The 22178-nt window shown below is 43.1% G+C and overlaps 1 protein-coding gene across 2 annotated transcripts in view; it reads left to right on the top strand.

Annotated features, from left to right (window-relative positions):
* LOC6034081 (ecdysone-induced protein 74EF) overlaps positions 1–21299 on the top strand; it is a 60609-nt gene extending 39310 nt beyond the window's left edge. The window contains exons 3-5 of one of the 2 annotated variants that reach the window (XM_038264229.1): positions 2986–3108; positions 4375–4803; positions 13675–21299. In XM_038264229.1, the coding sequence (XP_038120157.1) occupies positions 2986–3108; positions 4375–4803; positions 13675–14318 (1196 nt within the window). In that variant the 3' untranslated portion in view covers positions 14319–21299. The remainder of the gene's footprint in view (positions 1–2985; positions 3109–4374; positions 4804–13674) is intronic. The other variant, XM_038264230.1, reaches the window with a different exon arrangement.
* The last annotated feature ends 879 nt before the right edge of the window (positions 21300–22178 follow it).

Consider the following 22178-nt stretch of genomic DNA (forward strand, 5'->3'; position numbering starts at 1 on the left):
TTTTGTGCCCGTTGGCCAGCGCGTAATTGATTCATCTGTCATTGCGCTGGAAACCCGTTTGTGCGGCCGGTGGAGATTTCACGTGGATCTCGCGCAGAGTGGTTTTGATGAGCTTGACTTGGATTTAATTGAGACAAGCGTGAAAAAGAGGCCGTCCGTAGATCCGTTGGAGACATTGTTGCGCGGCGATTGCAGTGAGCGATTCGACAGAAACAGCTGTCCCCGAGCAGCTGCAGTGTTTGTGCAATCCAGCTTGTCATTTAATATTATTCAAATATGTCCAGCGAATGCAACACACCCGCACCCGCACATGCCACAAAAATGGTTTGGGATTGAACAACATTACCCTTCTGTGCAAATACGCAGATGGTGTTGCGACTTTTTCGGGATAAAAATCCCTTCATTTTTCGAAAATCTGCTGGAAGGGTAACCGGAGAAAGGATAAACAGTCCAATTGTTGATTCAATGACCCCGAACTCTGACGAGATGACTCAATAGCACGTGTCTGATTGGTCTATTGATCCTCTCTGCCGTGCTAGTTTCGTCGGTTCGTCCTTCTCACCCAAGCTTCTCAAATAGGATGATGAGTGTGTCAATTGCCGAAAACTACTGCTGCTGGAAGAGCAGCTTACCGACTAATCCTTTCCATTATGCCCTCCCCGAAGGATCCCTTCCATTCAGGGGTTGTACAACAAACCGTGAATGACAAGGATCATCGACGTGAGGATCAATACCCGAGAGTCTGCTCCTCGAGGGTTGCAGCACACAATGCGACTGTTTCACAATACAAGGGTTAATTATTGAACAACATTTGGGAAAGGGTCACGCTTAGACCTCAGCAATGCTGCAAGTTGACAGGGCAGATGCCAATCACCCACCTACACACACATCCTGCGTGCCCCAGAAGGAGTTATGATCTCCCTCTCGCAACCAGTCCAATCCCGTACAAGGTGTAAAAATTTGTGTGGTTATGAACCCATTGTTTGCACGTGTTGTGTCGGGTTCCATCCTCGTAGGTACCTGAATCCGCAAAACCAAAGCAAAGATCGCAAAACAACAAAAAATTCCTTTCATCCTGCGCCGCCAGGAACGACGACGCACATCGCCCGGATCCTCACTGTAAATATTTGAAGAGCTAGACCACATGTGGAAGCCTGCGGCCTGCGCATCTTCTGCAATTTAGAAGAAAAAAAAAAACCTGAAACCCCTCTCGGACAACTCAACTCTCTATCTCCTCTCGTGTGGCATATAGGCCACATTTGCATAAGCACATAATTAAACAAGTTTCCCGTGCGTCCAGAATCTTCCCGCTGCTCGCTCGAAGAAGTGGCGACGGTGGCCGGCCATCCTTCCGGGATATGACCCCCAACCCTCAGTGTTCTCGATGTGGAGTTCATTAAATTTTCCATTTCACTTTCGGCGGCGCATCCGGTTGGCCGGATGGCCTACGGGTTGGAAAAACTTTTAGCCCCCTGCCCGAGCCACGGTTCCCCTCCCCGCTGTGTGTGTGCGCCGGGAAAGAAGGAAATAAGGAAATCATTTATTCATGGAATGGCCTTGGGGACTGGTACGGAACAGTGGAGTTAGGGTGGTTCAGGTTGGGAACTGGTCCGACGTAAGAAATCGTCTCAAAACTGAACTGGATCGAGTCGGATCGATTTGTAATGTTCTAGAAAGTTGTTCGCCAAGCGAAAATCTTTAAGAAAGTATGAACTGAAAAAGATTGGGACGACTTGGTTAGAGCTTATCCGAGCAACAGGGGGATACCTATTTTGCCATATAAAGTCATGCTTTGATCTGACTTCGGAAAACGCCTGAAACTCATTCTGGATCAATTCAGATCGATTTGAAATGTTCTAGAAAGTTTTTCCCCATGCAAAAATCTATTAAAAAACGTGATTTTAAGAAGGTTTAGAGGATTTTACTAGATAACATCTGAGCAACAAGAAAATACCAATTTCTCATACAAAATCTCACGACTGACATAAAACGTGTTTCAGTCATGGACATTTTGAAGATCTTCAAAGCTTGCTAAAAATTTGAAAACAAACATCCAAAGAATTTCAACGGACCACCCTAACCACCATCCAAAGCAAGAGGATATCGACATACCGGTTCGATACGACGACGCCATCGTCCCCGACAAACGGAAGTCAACTGCCCCGGAGGCTGTGCCACTTCTCTCAGATAAGCAGGATGAATAAAAAAAGTCTGCCCCGCTTTGCTGTGTACGGCACACTTCCGGGCGGCGCCGTCCCCACCGGAAACCCATCTGCCTTCCGGACTACTTTTTGGCGAAACATCGTCGGCGCAAAAATGTGCCCGCTGCCTTCAGGAAATATTTAAAATTTTCGTACGGAGCGTGTCGCCGGATAATGATGAGGACGACCTGCCTGGGCTCCAATATTTGCACAACCGGAAGGGACCTTGGGGAAGGAACAAGGTTTGCTTTTAAGGTGGGGGAAGTCAAATTGTTGCCCGTGTTGTACAAGGCAAGCTGAGCAAACTCATTGTTTTGGAGTGAATCGACAGTTTTGTAGAAGACCTTGCCGAAGTGAAATCAAACAAATCTTAACGGGAAGAAGTTTGCGCTGAGTCACCTTAAAATCTGGGGGTTTTTGGAATAAAGTTGATAAAAACTCGAAACCGTGTATGGTTTTGACGTTTTGAGATCTGTCAACTTTGACAGAAAACGAAAAATACGGGGGGTCTCCCGATGGCTTAAAATTGTTGTTTGCTCTCCACAAATTACTGCATTCCCTTTGCACTGCTTGTTTTTCTCATCATCAACAAGAGTCATTAATCATACTCATGCTCTTTTTGCAAATCGCTTCATTTTTAATATCTCAAATCAATCACAAAAATGATAATGTTTCGAATTTTCGCTCTGATTATCTCTTCCCATCTTACGTTTTTCGATGAAATTTTTTATTTGGAATAAAATATCAAAAAATTACCACCAAAATTCGCCAAATTTTACTCCAGTCTGCTCAACCACGTTCCCGTACGGCGCCGCAGACGTGGACGACGACGGTTTCCTGGAGAACATCTTCCATCTGCAGTCGATGGAAAAGTTTAAAAACTCACACCGCTTTCTCAAGCTAACAAGTACGTACCCCCATTCACAGAACCCCTTTCTGCATTTCTTCCCCCTTTTTTCCACCTAATTTCGGAAGTTCCAGCATTTAACGACACGGCTGAGAATTGTTCGAAGAATCTATGCACACCTCCAAAACTTTCCCACACCCTCCTTGCACTATTCGAGAGAAAGCAAAAATCTGTCAAGTCACCGCATTTTGCATTTGCCAAAGTTTTTGAAAAATTGCCCTCCTTTCTCACATGCCACATTACCACGCACAAAAATTGGGAAAAGGTTTGCCTGAACTAATTTCCGAAACCCTGTGTGAGAACCCTTCAAAGCAAATATTATTGCAGATTTGGAACCGCGCGCAAAACGAAATCAATCATCTGCCCTCACTTTATTATTTTTCGAAAAAAAAACCTGGAATTCAATCCAGCTCACAAAGATTGAATTGAATCAAGTAGCGTTCGAGCTTCTTTGTGTATCAAAAAATTGCTGGTCCAGAAAGAAAAGGTGAAGAGCAGGAAGGCAGCAGTCCTAATTCCAATCCCATCCGGCCCTGCTTGATCCTTGTGAGAGAACCAGAAGGGATCCCTGCCGATCTCGATTGCAATTGTTATGATTTCTTGTCCCTTTCCCGACATGGTTCGCCCTCTCGGGCGTCCTAATCGGGGTAAAAAACAACATTTTTGCGATATAAAACTGATATCACCTGTGTGAAACTGCATTCAGCAAGTAGTCACCCTTTTCGAGTCGACCATTGAGACACCCCTCGGTGCGGCCACAAAAAAAAACTTACGAACGATCGTATCTGGAGCGAAACTGTGCGCGCCAAGAAATCCTTTTTTTTTCGGTGTGCGAATCCTTCTTGGAGTTGCTGCCTTCCTGCTGGTCCTTCGGGGTCAATCCCTTGTTTCTTTGTTCGCGCGAGAGAGCCCGCATTCTTGTGTACAATCTTGGGTCTAATTGCCTCCCCGGTAGTTGCGGGACGCGCCGCTAGGGGCGCGCATTTGACAGCTTTGCACGGGATTAATCTCCGGATTTCGCATGCTGTGCCGGATTCCGGCTGCAACGACCTGCACGCAGAGCTTTGATTGACGGATTAGGGGGGTTTGTACTGAAGAATGGTAACCCTCTTTGAAAACTGACAGCATTCGTCTTCAATTTTATTCTATGACCACAGACTTGTCAGCCCAACGAGTCTGCCTGTTGTAAATATTCAGCTGTTTCCATATCCACTAGAGGCTGGAAAGAATTTAATGTTTGATGTGTTTCCCTCTCCTTCAAAACAGGCTCACTACCTCCAAGTCCCGCCGACAGTGGCGTGTCCGACGTGGACAGCTCGAGCAGTGGTGGCCAGCCGGCCTGCAGCGATGAACTCAAAGCCCGCCTCGGAATCCCGCTCAGCAGCAATCAGCAACAGCAGCAGCAACAGCAAAACCAGACCAGCGGTAGCAGCAGTAGTTCGTTACTGGTCGGGAGCGGCGGCGGCGGCGGCGGTGGCGGATTACCTCCACTCAATCCGGCCTCGTCCTCTCCAACTTCCGGGGGTTCGCTCCCCTCGTCGGTGGCTCTCTCGGCGGCGGCAGCGGCCGTCACCCAGCAGCATCTGCAGCAGCAAGCACAAGCCCACCTGCCGCCGGGCACGTTCCTGCGGCCCAACTTTTACCACCACAGCTCGCCGCCCCTCCGGAACATCTGGAACCAGCGGACCGTGCCCCGTAAGTAGTGCGACATTTGCATAATCGCTTCCGCGGCATCCAATTTATCACTTGAAACCTAGGGTGGCCCAGTACAAACTGACAGCATCTTTGTCAGTGTTGCCATCTGGATTACCTAACCTCAATCGCGATTAACCGCCCACTTCCTGAACGTCAATTTGTCCCCAAATTGCCAACAATAGCATCGATGTGCCGATAATGGAGTCTCGCTGTTCGTAAATCACACCGAAATCCAATAGCTGATAAGGACGTTTATCGCGAGACCGCCAAACTGCAAACATAGGCGAGACTCGTCGTCGTGTTTGCCCAGACAATTTTTTGTGTGCAAACTGCACAACCTCCGACCACCCTAAAAAGATTCAGCTGACCTTGAAGAAAGAGGGCCCGCTCCGCTCGACCCGCGCTGGTCATTAAAGATCCGTTGCACTCTTGTTTACTACACGCGGGGCGTTCTAAATCCGCATCGCGCAGCAAGCAAATGGTAACGATGTGTCACTCTGACTGTGTGGCGTTCCTCGGATGACAGCATCCGCCTTTTGATTATTATTAGCATGTCGTGAAATGTGTTGCGCGCGCGCCCCTTCTTTTGCGGTCAGCTGATGCTACTGCTGGCGGATGCATCATCCCGGATTCTCGCCGACCTGACTCTGTGGACTCATTATCGGGGAAATTTGTGTTGGCATTTTCCCGCAAAGTGATGAATTATTATTCATGAAGTTATTGGAACTTGACCTAAATCAAACGAACGCACCATTTTTCGTAAAACAAACTGACAGCATTTCTCGTTACATAGACTAATTTGGAAGACAGATAAAAATTTAACAACAGATCAAAGTCCCAAAAAAGTCAGCGACCCCTGCTTTCACGGCTTAACCCCGCGAATCAAGCGGAAATGTCGCTGTCACCGACAGCGGTGGTGGCAGTGAAAACCCCGAGATCCTGTTGCAATCGCTCATTTTCACTGTCAAGTGAAAATGTAAAGAAAACTGCTCGGAACATTTTTGTTTGGGCCATCAACCACGCGTTGCAACGTGCGTTTTATTTCGGGTTGGGGGGACCCCAAAAATAAAGCATCCTGTCATCCCGTGGCGGCAATAAAAGATTAATTTCGCGTTATTCTCGTCTGTGACAGATGTTTTTGTGCTGTTTTTTTTCGCAGCAAGCTGCGATGCAGTGCGCCACCATCAAATGTTACTCCAGAAATAAACGCTGTTTGTGTGCTATTTGCATCCTTCCTCCTTCTGTTAACGACGCGCGATCAACAGAAAGAAGTTATTTTGAAGTTGATGAATGTCACTTTTGCGGTTTGTTTTTGTGCCCTCATTTGCGGAAAAATGCAATCAGGAAGACGTCGGCGAACATTTCATTTAGATTGCTCTGACTTGTACTGCTTCGGAATGCAAACACAACTCAAAAGAAGTATAATTAATGGCCTTGCTCAGATTTCGAAAGCCCACGTTACGCAATTCCCTACCGAGCCCCCCTTCAAGTGGAAAATATGGCGCCCGCGTTCGATGACCCGCGATGACGTGCGCGTTTGCGCGCGTTTTTATCACAAAACTCTCTGCGATCGTGTGTTCTAAGCTCACGCCGCGCCGCGCAGTTGCACATTATTTTGCACCGTGCAGCAATCTCCGCGCTCGCTCTCCGGTGGGACATTTTATATATTTATTTGTTGTTGTCGTCAAGCACATACTTCCTCCTCTCGAACCGTCGAAATCCCTGCTCTTTCTCCTGCCGCGCCGCTGGTCAAGAGTACCGGAGGGGGGTCATTCGGCAATTGTTGAACTATTTTTTTTGGCTAATTCAAGAAATCTGATCATTTTTCAATCATAAAGTCAAACGTCAAAAAACTGTCAAAATTGCCAAAGTGCCAACAACTAGCGCCTTATCCCGTCAAGTTTGCACTTTTATTTTACGTGGATTATTATTTATTTGCCTTCTTATACAATTTTGTGAACGCTCTAGAGTACGCACACACTGTTGCTGTCAGGAAGAGTGACGAACGGTAATAACTCAATTTGATAACGGCACACTGGCGACTCGCGGGGAAGCCAAACAGGAGGACGGGGGAAGAGGGCGCGATAAGCGCAGCGTAAAATGCATACGTGACGGAATTGGGCGAAATTCGAGCGCATAAAGGTGTAGAGGTTCAACGGCTAGCTGTCAGAAATCGATTTGACAGCATTCAGGAAAACGACATTTTTGGATTATTGCATCTTGATTATTGGTCTATGTTTTAAGATTTAATGAAAAGTGCCACCAGAAACGTCAAAAGTCCTTCAATCGACATTGCCGAAAGGGTCTTTGCATAATGCAACACCTGGAAACGCCTTGGACGCCGCGACTGCTGACTGATAAGGCGTCACGTTGACATTGCATAACTGCTCGCAAAACAAACAAACCTCAAAAAATGCAAATCCAGCTGCAAACAAAGATGACCAAACAACACACACAAGTCAAAACAAGAACCCCAGCTGGCGAGCGTAGACCGCGCCGCGGTCACAGTTGGCGGTCACAGTTCTGCAAAACCCTCCAAGTCACGCCAAGTCATCCAAGGTGGACGCGGAATGCTGCTGCATTCGCGGTTTGTTTTCCGCTTTCCGAAACCGGCTGTTCTAGGCGCCCGGCCCTACAACATAGAGTGGAAAAGCTTTGCTGAAGGTCAACTCCGCGGTGCGCAGACATGTGCCGCGGCAGGTCTCTGAACTGAAATCGCGAGTTGCCGGGGCGAACACATGTACAACGACGGTAGTAAACAAAACAGCTCGAGCAGGCCATGTTATGGAACGGTATAGAACGCCCCCTCTCACGACGACCGACCGGTAGCGGCCATTTATTGCAAAACTAAACTCTTCCGGTCCGCGCGGGCTGGGCATTGTGCACGTGGCGTGGCTGTCAGTCAGTTGCGCGGGTGTTTGTGGTGCAGGGAAATCAACAGTTTTATGCAACCGATTTGGCAACCCTGCAAGTCGACGCGATGACGAAAGAGATTCTTTTGTGTCGGCGCTGGTCGCTGCGAAGCGGAAGTACACGACCTGTTGGCGAAGGTGTTCGAAAGCTTGGAAGAACCTTTGGAAGGTCGTTTTTTCTGCAACGCGTCAAAGTAGGCGAAACCGAACCAAACCACAGTTTTATGGCAACACGAATTGAATCATCATCCAGAACTTCCCCAACCTCTGATTGATGGCGCTTCATTGGAAATGCACAAGACCACGCCACAATATATGGATTTCCGTTCGCAATCACAATTCTAGGATGCACTGGGTGCGCCACCTTTTTTATAGCGCACTCGCGCGCGCGACATCTCACAACTGTCATTTCCGCCATAATGGCGTCGCGCACTCGGCGCGTTGACCCCAGCACGATCAAGCCACGCGTGAAATCCTCAAATTGACTCAAATTAAGTAATCACAAAAAAGTCGTCCGGCTTTTTTTCTCTTCTTTCTGAAAAGATCGCTCGAGAAGTGTAAATCGGATGATCCACCGCCATAATAAACAGACCGGCTCCGGCTGCAGTCGAGAATTTTTATTAATGACAGTTCGCGCGCACTCTCTTTCACTGCCTTAAACATCGCCAGATGAGGATAAAGAGCGAGTTAAGCGAAAAATTGCCAAAATGACAGTTTTATTTACGTCTTTCAGGAAGTCGGTGTCGCGGGAGGGTAAAACAGTGTCGTAAAAAGGCAAATCAGCCTGCATCTCCTGCTACCCCTCACACATGTGTGCAGCGAGCGAGCGAAACCTGATGTGGGCGGGCCTTAATATTTTCTCAAATTAGCTTTCCGCCAGCTTTATCCCTCAATCTGTTAAAGATCTCCACGGGGAGAAGCGAAACAAAAAATCGTGCCATTATTGCCGCGAAGAAAAATGCATCCAAAATTTCACTCCCGACACGCGGAAGCCGCGCGTCGGAGACGTGATCCGACTGAACGCACCACCTACGACTTCCTGTGCGCCAAATGACAGGAAGCGTCTCGCTCAACCCATCCCGAAAAGGGGGAACTCAAAACGGGCACCATATTTGCCGGGCAATAAACCGACTTTAAATATCCCTTTGTTGAGTGAGGTGACCGCGCCCGGAGTGATTACAATAATTTCGCGATTTAATTAATAACAATACGCCGATTTATCGGGGTGACGTCCTGCGAATCGACCAGCTTTGAACTGGTTCGCCGTTTGAATTTGCATTGAATTCAGTGCCCTGAACTTGTTTGGAAGCTTCCAGGAAGTGAACTGGACCCGTGCAGCAATCTTTCGCTAAACTCAAGAGTCGTGTTGATTTGTTTAGCGTGTATACGCGAAATTGACAACTGTCTGAAAAATGCTGTCAGTTTTGTCGCGCTTCTTGACATGGAGCAGATTTGGTTTGGATGACTTTGAGCTGTCAAACGACGCTACTAATCGAACAAAACACAAGCTTTTATTCGATTGTTTTGACTAGTCCCATGCAGCAAAGGTAAACTAAACTCATGATTCACCTTAATTTATTCAGCGTGTAGAACAAAAATGGAGCACCCGCAGTCGAGCAGTTTTTGACAGTTCGCCCCATAAGAAATACATTGTAGAAAAAAGCAAAAACTGCTCGAATGGAAGTGCTCCATTGACAGTTTTCAGAAGAATGCTGCCAGTTTTGTCGCGCTGCTCGAATTCGAACAGACTCGGCCCGCGTTGACTTTGTCCCTTTTAAAAGGGACAGACGACTTGCCAAGCCGTAAAAGGTGCTGCAACCTTTTCCTATTAGAAAATGCAACCTCCAAGGGCTTAGAACACAGACCAAACTTAGAAAGCTAGAGAAAGAAGGAAAGCTAGAGTACAAGGGGGAGGAGTTTCGTTCTCAACCTCCAAAAGAAAAAAAGGGAGAGTTCAGTCGGAGGGGAGGAAAGGGAAAGTTTGTTGGCTTATTTACTGCAGTGCTGTTCCGTTGTGTATTTCGGGTTGCATTGCGCAGCCATCCCCCGGTGCTGTGGTGTCACCTTGAACGGGAACCTTCTCCTTACTTATTTAGGAGAGTTGAAAGGACACGTCCGAAGGACGTTCCGCCGAGATTTTAAAGTTGCCAATTTTTGAAGTCATCCAGATTCAAATCACGTACATACTCAGGGGGGGGGGGGGCCTTCCCTGTGGGAAGGTCTTCATTTGCATCTCTGTTTTTACGGTGGGCAAACCTAATCATTTTTTTTCGGGAAAACAAAAGGAAGAAGCTTATCAAGCTGCATTTGTTGGCGCAGATTAGATTGTTGCCCCTGACGCAAAAGTTAGAGTGGGAACTTTTTGTGTTCCCATTTTTAGAAGTGCAATTTTGTTATCTGACCAAACAGGTGTGCGTCGGGTGCACTCCGATAAGCTTCTTTGGAGAGAACTTTGCATAATATTTTTCCTCTGAAATGCCTTAAAAAGTTTTGTTGTGTTCAAAACATCTTGACAGCTCTTTGTTGACATTAATCGATGCACGATTAAAAGATTCACCGCTGAAGTTGAATTTAAGCAACACTTTTGCTTCATGGGTTCAATCAGATTTCCGCAGGACAAGTAGGAAGCGAACCTGGTCATCGACACATTGTCTTTGGTGTCCACGTTGAAGGTCACGCCAACGGTACAGATGCAGCTGCTGAACCTCGCCGAAAAAAAAATATGGGGAGCTCCGGCCATTCCCCGTTTTGCGTACTTCCCTCTATCGCTCGCGTTAAAAGCTGCTGCATTTGTACGAGTAAACAACAAACATTGGGTGTGAGCTCGGGCGGAAGAGGAACAGGAAAAAAATAAATATGGGAGCACTGCTTGATGGGGTAAAAGCCGCGCGAAAAAAAAAACAAGCCGGATTAGGCCATTGTTTGGGGACGTTCCAGACTGGAAAAGCTTATTGATTTCCGCGGCGCAAGGCGCCTACCCCCCGGAATGTGACATAACCTCGCGCTGACATTGGCCGTATTCGCCGGCCCGGGTCGAAGCGGAATTGTGTAATCAAATTAAGTAAAGTACGCGCGATTCGTTTACTACAATGTAAGGTCGAGGGGGCGCCGACATGTCAAATGGTCGCGGACGGGGTAATCCGATTGGACCGGACCTTTTTGTACCGGCTTCCGTATTGTGTTCGACTTATAAATTTATTCGACGTTTCGACTAGCAAAGTTGCATCTTCAGGGGTCGACCCAAACGTCATAAACTGACAGGCTGTCAGTTGACCTTTTCTGACGTTTAAACCCATTTCCAAGAAAAAAACGAAATGAAAGTGTTTTGGCTGTGGCGCAACACAAACAAACTCGCTTTCAAAGTGGCTCTTCCATGTTGGCGCTTTTTATAGCCCAACCATGTTTTTTTTTTCCTTCTTTCTAAATGCATCCGCGATGCAGAAGCATCGCGCAAGAACTGCACTCCAACACAAGCATAGGGCGGTTGCAAAACAAGCTCGCAAAGAGGAAGATTTGCAATATCTCCGCGGAGACTCGTCGTAGGTCTCCGGGGTACGATGGCCTTTCGGCACCTTGCTACGTTTGCGCCTGCATTAGACACACCGAACTCGCGACTGCGGAGAAGGAAAAAATACAAGAGAGAGAAGGAAGACGCGACGCGACTTCTTCGGACTCTGAATATTTATATACCTTTGGGGGTCGCTGGATTTGCTGCAACCACGGTGCATCTCTATTGGCCTTCTTCCTCGCGACCACATGGACGTTGGTATGGTGTTGGCGCACATTGACGGGGCTCTAGGGTGATCGCTCGATAGAAGGTCAGCCCTTTTTCGCGCCCGCCATCGACAGCTTTTTCGACTTCGTGGCACAGTTTTGGTCGGCAACGTTCGCGCGACCATCATTATCCAATTGAAACCAATTACCGATGACTAGAGAGAGAGAGAGTCTACGACGACGACGATGTCTACATTTCTATCTGTACGAGTTCGGGACGTTCGCGCGAGCCGAATTAATCACTTTTATTGGTTTGCGCCGGGCTCTTCCTGTACAAGCCGGCTTATCTGAATCTAGCAGCGGGTCTGCTCTCCACACTCACACAAAGACTGGCCATGCCAGAACCAGCCCTCAAAGATTAAGATAATGGAGCTTTAAAGCATAATCGCGCACCTGAAGAAGTGCAACCACTACTGCACTGAGTTCAGAGCGAGGTGTCTAAAACGTATCATCAGCCCTTCTGCAGTGCATCTTCCCGGCGGCGGCGCACAACGGGAGGGAGCAAAAAACCTAAGCATTTGAAGGTCACTCCTGACGATGTCTGTTTCCTGGTCATTGGCTGCATCCAGCGTTGCATCTGTTGCGCCGCTGCTTCGTCGTCGTCGCACAGGTATTTTTCCTGGAGATCCCGCGCGTCTGACTTGTTCAATAAATTTTGCCCCCATCCCCAACCTCTTGTCTGAATCCCAACTTGAGAGAGCTTAGGAGGATGCAGCGCGAGTCTTCTTCATCCAACCAACCCAAGCTATTCGAAGAAGTGCATCTCGGCTGTTGCACTCGCCGCGCGAACATCCTCGGCGCAGAACCGGCAATTTTCTCGTTCATTATCCTTTGCTTCCTTTCCGGTCTTTGTGCCTACCTTTTTTGCGCGCTGTGAACGCACGAAGAAGTGTGCAGCCGTAGCCAAACTGTCTTTCCTGGCGATTGGGCGCGGTGGATGGGCGCGATTAAGGGCCGCGGCTAAATCCTGGCGTTGTTTTTGCGAGGGGAGTCTACAATTACTCGAACTTTTTCATTTTTTTAGGAAAATTGACGATTTGGACAACAAAGTTGATTTCCCCTTATTAGATTACTGCAGATCGATGCTGGGCAGAGTTTGTACTGGTTTGACGTTTGCCGAGGGTGCAGAAAATTTAGGTTATGTCACTGTTTGCATACGTTAATGTGAACACACAATTTAATATCTTATAAAGATTTCACAATTTTTCACTTTGCTAAACGTTTATGCTCTCTAAAATTGCACTAAATAAATCAAAACTTTGCAGCAGTTGACGGTAGACGAGCTACTTTCCGTATAAACGGAAACAAATTGATTGCTAATTTATCCAATTGTTTCTCAACGTTAACTGTAAATTATTATTTGTTTAATGGTTGATCGATGACTGCAAACAACAAATTAATTAGAAGAAAGTTTTGAAAATTATAGCTTAGTGTCTTAGGAAAAGAAAAATGCTAATCGGAATTTATACACAGCCAAAAAAGTTTGAAAGATTTGATCGTACACAAGACTTTTCTCATATGACTCTTTCGCTGACTTAGTTTTCCGTCTTTTTCCCCATTCTTCTAAGATATTAGTCACCTATCCACCAATAATTTAAATAACTTTCTTCTAATTAATTAGTTGTTTTCAGTCACCGATAAATCGAATAACAAAAACAAATTGCCTTGACTGGCTTTGACAGTAACTGACAGCATAGCGCCAAATGCAAGCGGGGTTTGCAGTGTTGCCAAGGGTTTCGTTTTCAAACTTCACTGATTTTGAAGTCTTCTTATTTCGATCACATTGTTGCAAAGGGGAAGCTACAGTTGGAAGTGCATTCCTCTCCATTCCCAACCAAAACAGAGTGCACAAGTTAAGCCCCCTCTTCTTCGTAGTCGTAGCCCGATAACAGCCATTATCAGCACCGGCAGCAGCAGCAGCCTCTGTTCCCGAGCCCCGGTTACACAATATACACTTTGAGGGGGGGTTGCACTGCTCACTCACACACGCTCGCGCTGATAACAGCCCGGAATAATAATAGAAGTCACCGCGGGTCATGGGAGAGAGGCTCTCCCCCCATCGCTAGGGGGCGTTGGGGATCTGGAAACAAGTTCAATGTCACCGGCCAAGGATAGCGATTATGCAGTTTTCACCCACACCAACTCACGCACTATAAATAACACCACTTTCTCTCCTCTGTTACAGTTGCCGACAACTACCACTACCTGCACTCGATGAACGCGGCGGCCGCGGCCGGCTATCCGTCGTCACACTTCCCAACGCCGTCGCCACCTCGCGGCGGTCAGTCCGGTCCCCAGCCGGGCATGGGTCAGCACTCGTACCAGCACGTGACCGGCCAGCATCAGCACGTAGGGAACGGCGGCCCCGTTATGGTGCAGGGCCTGCACCACCACCACCCGCAGAGCGTCACCTCGAGCTGTCCGGACGATCTGAGCTACATGCTGGAGCTCGGATTCCCGCCGCGCAAGCTCAAGAAGCCCAAGAAGCCGAAGCTGGAGATGGGCGTGAAGCGGAAGTCACGCGAGGGCTCGACCACGTACCTGTGGGAGTTTCTGCTCAAGCTGCTGCAGGACCGCGAGTACTGCCCGCGGTTCATCAAGTGGACGAACCGGGACAAGGGCGTCTTCAAGCTCGTCGACTCGAAGGCCGTCTCCAAGCTGTGGGGCATGCACAAGAACAAACCGGACATGAACTACGAAACGATGGGGCGCGCCCTCCGGTATTACTACCAGCGCGGAATCCTGGCCAAGGTCGACGGCCAGCGGCTCGTGTACCAGTTCGTGGACGTCCCGAAGGACATCGTCGAGATTGACTGTACGGGCACATAGAGGTACGACCTGGGCGAGCTGCGCCGCCACAAACAAACACAAAAGTACACAAACTAGTCCGGTTTCCGGCGCGTTGTCCCATCGCGGCCTACTTTGTACAGAGAATGAGTAAGAGAGATACTATTACTACTACTACTACAACTACTTCCGATTAGTTATGATTTAGCGTGTACGGAACCGCGTGCTGAATGATGAGCTTTGAGTTACGTTTTTTTTTCTTTTTGATATTTATTTCTATTACTTTGAGAGAGCGAGTGATCTTCCCAACCTTCGCGCAGATCCTCGTGTTTTAGTTAAGCCCTGTATCATATTAGTTCGTTAAGCTGTAATATTATGTTTATTTTGTGTAAATTATAATTTATTTAAGTTAAAAACCCACACCAACACACTCACACAGAAAATCGCAAGAAAATCAAGATAATATTACGCAAAACAAAACACAAACACACGAAAAAGACAATAAAAAGGAGGGAAAATAGCTAACAGTGTTGCGCTTTTTCGTTTAAACCGATTTAATTTGTTTTTTAATGGTCAAGTTTTAAAACCCACTACTTTTTAAGTTTTTGTTACCCCCGAGAGGACATTGGCGCAAGCAGATTACATTTTAACCACAAATGCGGCGCGGTTCCGATTGGCGTGCACGGAGTGCGTTCAAAGATGTTCCGAAACTGACAGCTCCGCGCTTTGAACGCACTCGTTTGCGTTAAAAGGAACCATCCACGCAGAAAAAAACACACAGCAGTTTAATAAACAAACACACGTGTCAAACAAGAGAAGTACAAATCGAATCAAAACATAGTAATTGTGTGTGTGCGTCCTCAAACGCCTCGCGGTCACCGGGGTTAGTTTCTTCTTCTTCCGATTCATTTAGCTTACTGGCGCTAGTTTTAACCAAGTTTTTTTGTTTTTTTTCTAAAGTTAGAGCTTTTTTATTCTTTTCTTGGAACTCATTTTAAAATATTATTGGCGAAAGCAAAACCACACTCACACACGTGCTGAGAGGATGTAAATTTTTGTGTAAATTTTTTTGTACTATTCGTTAAGGTTTAGACTTGTAAGGCTCTTTAGTTGCGTAAGTTTTTTTTTGTATCCGCTAGAATGCAATCAGCTGTAATCAAGTGTAAAAATATTTTTTAAGTGCAAGTATTTTGTTTTTAAGAGGTTCTTTCGCTCTACTTTCTAAAATTCTTTAATTTTAACATATCTTGCGAGCGTTATCGTTTTTAAGGAATACTACAACTCACTGCCCCCCATTCTCTCAACCTCTTCTTTTAATTGTTTTATTTGTTTAAGAAGCCTTCCCGCCCCCACGCTCCCCCCTTCGTATCTAAGAAATTGTCAATCAAAGTGATACAAACCGAAAATCAAAAAGAGTTAGGAAAAAAGCAGCAAACTAAAACGTGAAAAAAATGAGCCGAATCCGAACACACACTCACTCAGACACGCAAGAGCTGACAAGAATTTTAAAAGAGAATAAAACGAAGTTTCTTTAGAATCTTGATCTCATTAATTTATTTTTATTGAAAGGCAAACAAACAAAAAATATTTTTAAATCGCGAAATTATTTTGGTTTCCTCACCGTGTGTACATACAAGCTTGCGAGAGCAATGAGTTTTTGATTTCTCCCAATTTGAGTGTTATTTTGTGATCCTGGACGCGGCGCGGAGCGCCTGCAAAATTCTGTCCCCGAAGCAGTACTAGATTCGATCGAACGCAATCCAAACTTTTGGCGAAAATCAAATAAAATTAACACGATGCCTACCAAAATCCAATTCGACACTGCCATGTATATTCGAAGAGTGAGAGAGTGACCGGACATTGGTGCATAACACTAGCTTAGCGTAAAATTTACTCACCCGTTCTAGTACGATGACGCCGTAGGAAGCCACGCCCCCTCACGTAATCGAATCTAGTACTGCGCGCAGATTGTGCCCGCTCACGCCGACGTTCCACTCGTGCTAGCTTTTAGTGGAGGATTTTTTCCTCCACGCCAAACACGCTCAACTGCCTGTTCCCTCTTTGGATTTTACGCGCTTTTTGTTCTATATTTTTTCTTACCCAAAATCAAACAAAACACGCAGACACACACGCCGAGACTACCCCAAAAAAAATATTGAATCTGTTACAAGTTTTTCAACTTCCCACGTCAAAAAAAAAATGAGAGAGTAACGAAACAAGTGTAATAGATCGAACGACAAGTATGTGCAATGAACCAAATCAAGAAGTAACAAGTAGAAAGAAAGTGTGTCTACCCCCGCAAAACACAAACAAAAAGTAAACAACAACCAAGATTTTTAGAAAATCGAGCAAAAAGTAATGGAGGCTCTGTTCTGTGCGAGCTCGCTGTCGAAAAACCAAAACTCAAAACTAAACTAGAAACAGCATCAAAAAACGTTTGGCAAACTGTATTCTTGAAAAAGCAAAAACGCAACCCACACAAAAGTAGAAGAAGCGAAAAAAGAGTATAGAATGAAGCTTGAAGGAAAAAGAGGATAGTTTGATAGTTTTTACGCGGTAAAGATGATTAGACGTAAAACATTTATGATTAAAGAGTAATTCTATACATAACACAAGCCAGCAAAAAAAAAAAAACAAAACAAAAAAGGAAACGTTTCTGAAAAGAGAAAATCAAAGTGCGGAATGCATACATCTAAAAAATAACAAAAAAATGGCGAAGGAAAAGTTTAGAATCATTTGTTATGTGTATATTAATTATACTTTAAATGTTGCAAATTTTATATATAAAAATTATAAGCTAGAAAAAAGAAAATAAAAATCATATAATTTAATTTGAAATAACCCCGTTTATTTTATGTTCTTTGATTTCACCTTTTCCCTTCTCAAAATCCTACAATTTGTTTGTTTACCCAAAACTTTCGTTTGTCTTATTATTTTAACCAACCTTTGTTGAGCGTGTAAGTGTATCCAAGCAAACTGCAACACTGAGAAACAGCTGCATAGGCGTTTGTCACTGCAGGAAAGTTGCATACATTCGGGCGCTTTCCAAAAGGAGAGAGGAAACAAACGCAAACGCTTACTCTCTCTGGTCTGTGTGTGTTGCATACCGTCAGGCGTTATGCATCAGCTGCAGTCAAAAACAGGAGCAGCTGCATTTGGAGACAGCAATATTAAATTGGAATCGCGTTATTTTTTTTTTTAATTACTTCAAAAATTATTTTTTCTACTCTCTATTTTTATATGTTTATAATTTAGCACAAAAAAATCTTATTAAAATGCAGTTCAATTGGACATACCGAGCAATATCATTGCATTCACCAATTCCAATGTGTGGGAAGTAAAAAAAAGAAAACTCGTCAGGAAATCACAGTAAATGAAAGAAATTTGGAAGACTTGCGCACGATCGCTAAAAAAATCTGTAGAATGTTGGTAATTTTTAGTATAACTGTATTTTTGAACCTATAGCAAATGCATAAAAGAAAAATTAGCAAACAAAAAACTCATAAGTAGTTTACACTCTAAATCACACCCACGAAACTCACAGAGTCACGCCGTGGACACAAGTCTCGTTTAGGTAGAGTAAACAATTGGCAAACGCGTAAATGTTTATTAATCCAAAGTCACTTTGAGCAAAATAAAAAAAATATCACGTACATTCACTCTCTGTAAAAGCCCTTTAGAAGCAGCAGCATAAAAAAATTAAAGATCCACATAAAAATAATTCAAACCTGGTGCTGGAGTTAACTTTTTTTGGTCGACTAATTTTCTGTTTGTCAACATTTTTAATGGTAGGGACAAATTGGCAAATTAAAACGAATTGTTTCTATTAAGCGGAGAAAAAAAACGTAACGGTATTGGAAAGGGAGCGAATTGGCATAAGACTGAACACAAATTAAAACAAAAAAAAACTAGGAAAAATCATTTGAAACAACAAAAAAAAACACACATGGAAAAAGAGCTGAGTTTTGGAAGCAAAAACAAAAAAAAACGAACTGATTGGCTGTGCGAAGCAAAAAAGAAGCAAATTGGCTAAGCTAAAAAGAATAAAATCAAGGTAAATGAATGTGATAAATCGTTTAAAACTTCGGTATCAAAATTGTAGGCTAGACGAAAGGGACGTTATGGTTTCTACTTTCTGTACTTTATTTTCGATCAGAACTAACGAGTGGTTTCGAAACGTGAGAAAAACTTAACTCCACACCGTCAAAATTTATAAAAAAAAGTGAAGCAAAAAAAATCGTGGGAGATTTTTGTAGGTACGATTTAAATATTCGCTATCAAGTAAAAGTAACCCTTAAAAACTAACTCATCGCAATAAGAAAATTACAAGGATAGAGAAAAAGTTCTTATTTTATGTGGTCCAAACTTTTGACTTATCGTTAACGCAAGTAAAGCAAATGAAACGTGTGCAATTTGTACATATTTTTGTAACACGAAACAAGTATGTCCACATTTGTGGAACACACAAAAAAAATGTCATCACAAAATCGCTCTATTTGTGCCGTTTGCAAAATCTAATCGAATCACCCACTTTCAACCTCACGCCATAAATGTAAAATTTTGTTTTTTTAATCTTGTAGCAAAATAAATAAAAATCAAATTAGTTAAATTATGTCGAATCCACGCCGACACATGCAATTGTATGGAGTAACCAGATTGTAGCAAAATTATATCTTCATATACTTAGCAAAAAAGAGACAAGAGAGATCAAAACTAAACTTACAAAAAAATAAAGTTACAAATTATAGTCCAATTGAAGAGAACAAACACCCAAAAAAACACACAAAGAAAAACTCACATTTACAAAACAAAAGGCAACTCGACAGTACACAGACGCAACGATTCCAACTTAAAATACAAATGGACAGTACCTCACAGAAGTATTAAAATATAGTCAAATTTTCCGACCCCCTCAAAAAGGATATCACAGCAAAAAGTAGAGTAAATTGACCACAGAAAACGCTGAATGGTTTCAATTCAAACACCTCCACAAATATTGAGCCACGTGTCAAATTATTCTCATTTTACTAAAGAGTAGCAAATTTGTTAAACTGTACAGATGATCTCGAACTTTCCGTTTGTACGAGCAATGTTTAACTTAGCCTAATGCACTAAATCAATTATAAAACTTGAGATCGTTTAGACTTTTGTTTTCAGATCTTTTATTGAGTCTGTTTGAAATGAAATATCATCTTATAAATGTATCATTATACATTAAAATGCTAAGAAAAACATACAAACAAGAGAAAAACGATGTACATCTTTGAAAATTACCTCAGAATCAGAAGTTTCACAACAAATACAACCTAGTCGATTAAGCAAAGAAAAGATTAAAAGTTATATTCATCTTATCATTAAAAACAAAACAAAAAAAAAACAAAACATGAAAGCAGAAGTCGTCGCTCTTGTAGCTTGAAAAATCGTACTGATGTCGAAACTAGCAAAATTTCTCAAACCAAGTAAATCAACTAACATTAAGAAAAAGTATGAAAAATAAACACGCACGAATGGTATTCCTTTGCCCAGCGCGAAAGTAAAAGTCGTAGCCATTAGTTTATACTGAACGATACTGTCTTATACAAAACAAAACAAAAAGATATAAATGTAATATTTCTCAGACCCAGCCCAAGCAAACCATAAAACTTTTCGCTCTCAACCAAATAAAAAGTAAAACAATTGATAATGCAAAATGTAGAATTTTTATAAAATAATATACGACTAGCAAAGACTACTTGCGAATAATCCACACACACACACACTCACGGAAACACAAACACACACACTCACACATTTATAGCGAATGAGAAAAGACTTGAATTGAAACCTTAAAATTATACCCTACCATTATTGTGCAAGCAACTTGCATCTATACTAGAAAACATTAAAACATAAAAAAACGGCAAGCTATGTGAAGCATTCTTATAATATGAAAAAAAAAATCTCATTGAAAGTCACGGCAAGCATTTATAAAAAAATATCTATCATGGAAATAAGTCGAGAGTAAATAATTAAATCAATGGAATGGTAAATCTTGGAAGAGTCAGAGCGTTTAAAGTTATATTTTTTCAATATTTTATTTTAATCAAGACATATTTTAATTGCAGCGATTTTACTGAAAAAAAAATATGTGATGCATTTCAACTATAAACCATAACAACCACAGATGTCTATCTATATATTTACAACCACATTTGAGTTGAACATTGTTTAAGCAAGAACAATAAAATGGCGATAGCAAAGTGTATTTTTCAAAGCAAAAAAAAACGGTTACTTTCATATCAAAGAAGATTTTTTCTAGAAGAATGAGAGCAGGGAGTGATGATTCGAGTGCACAGCACCGGAGATCGAAGAAATCTGTTTAGCGAATAGCGTTAGAGAAGCATTATATAGAAGGTACTGTTTTTTATCTTTACAATAACTGAAAGGCATATTAGACTAATTCGTAGTAGAATTTACGGTGGGAAACACAAGCGACGGGGTGATATTTATTTTTAGGTAAATCAACTGCATATTTCTGGCCAGGAGACATCTTCTATTTTAGCGAAGACACCACAAAAATCAAATCCACAAAACAGCAGCGCAGAAACCGAACACGATTCGATAATAGCAAAGAAAATATTAGTTACCTTCCTGGATTCTGTCTAACGGAGCATGATTAATTAGAAGCTGGCTGACGTAAAAAGAAAACCTTAGAACATTCTGTCTTAACTTAGCATGAAGAGAAGAGGCAGCAGGGAAAAAATGAAGAAAAAAAAATACATTAAAATAAACAGTCAACTGTGTACACGAACGCATACGAAATAAATAAAAACGCACTTACAAAGTGAGTGCGTGGTCAACACAAGACTAGTATTACCCTTGGTATGGTAAATTTGAATACAGATATAAAAACAAAAACCCTATTCTTACATATATGACAACAATTACGAAATTATCAGGAATGAACAAAAAAAATATACATCTAACACCGTGTAAAATACCTTATTGAATAAAAATACCAAGAATTAATCTTCTTAACAAAAAGAAACAGTGTTTTATTTCAATCGACCACATAGCTTTACACCCTTTTGTCTATTATTTACAAAAAACAAAAGATTTTTCATACTATGAAAATTTAAACTTTTCGAATTTATGTTTTTCATTTATTTTTATTTTTCATTTACATACAACTTCTATATTAATTAGAGACCATCTATAAACCACGGGACCGTGGTGTAGGAGTAAGCGTGATTGCCTCTCACCCAGTCGGCCTTGGTTCGATCCCAGAAGGTCCCGGTGGCAAATTTTGAGACGAGATTTTGTCTGATCACGCTTTCCGTCGGACGGGAAGTTCAATGTTGGTCCCGGACTAACCAAGAGGTTAGGTCGTTTGCTCAGTGCAGGTGTAGGAGTCGTCTCCCTGGGTCCTGTCTCGGTGGAGTCGCTGGTAGGCAGTTGGACTCACAAAACAAAAGTCGTCAGTTCGAATCCCGTGATGGATGGAAGCTAAGGTGCCTTCGAACACCTAGTTTCGAGTAGGAATCTCGTAATCGAGAACGCCAAGGCAATGCTGTAGAGCGAATAATTTGATTTTTGATAAACCACGTGGATTTTTTTTTGATAAACTCACCTTCTCACCACTCTTTTTAATCTGACCTGAAATCAAAATATTTTTAAAAAAGTATACATTTCGTACAGGTATTTTGTTTTATTTTCATTTGTTATGATAGCTTTCAAAAAGTTGCACTATGTAATTGTAAACGGAGTTGTTTTTGATCGATTTTCAGTACAAAGCTGAGCAGTTCTCTCAGATTTCGGTCATTCCATTTTTTTTGCATTTTTTAATCCGACTGAAACTTTTTTGGTGCCTTCGGTATGCCCAAAGAAGCCATTTTGCATCATTAGTTTGTCCATATAATTTTC

The sequence above is a fragment of the Culex quinquefasciatus genome, chromosome 3 (assembly GCF_015732765.1).
Source record: "Culex quinquefasciatus strain JHB chromosome 3, VPISU_Cqui_1.0_pri_paternal, whole genome shotgun sequence".
NCBI lineage: Eukaryota > Metazoa > Arthropoda > Insecta > Diptera > Culicidae > Culex > Culex quinquefasciatus.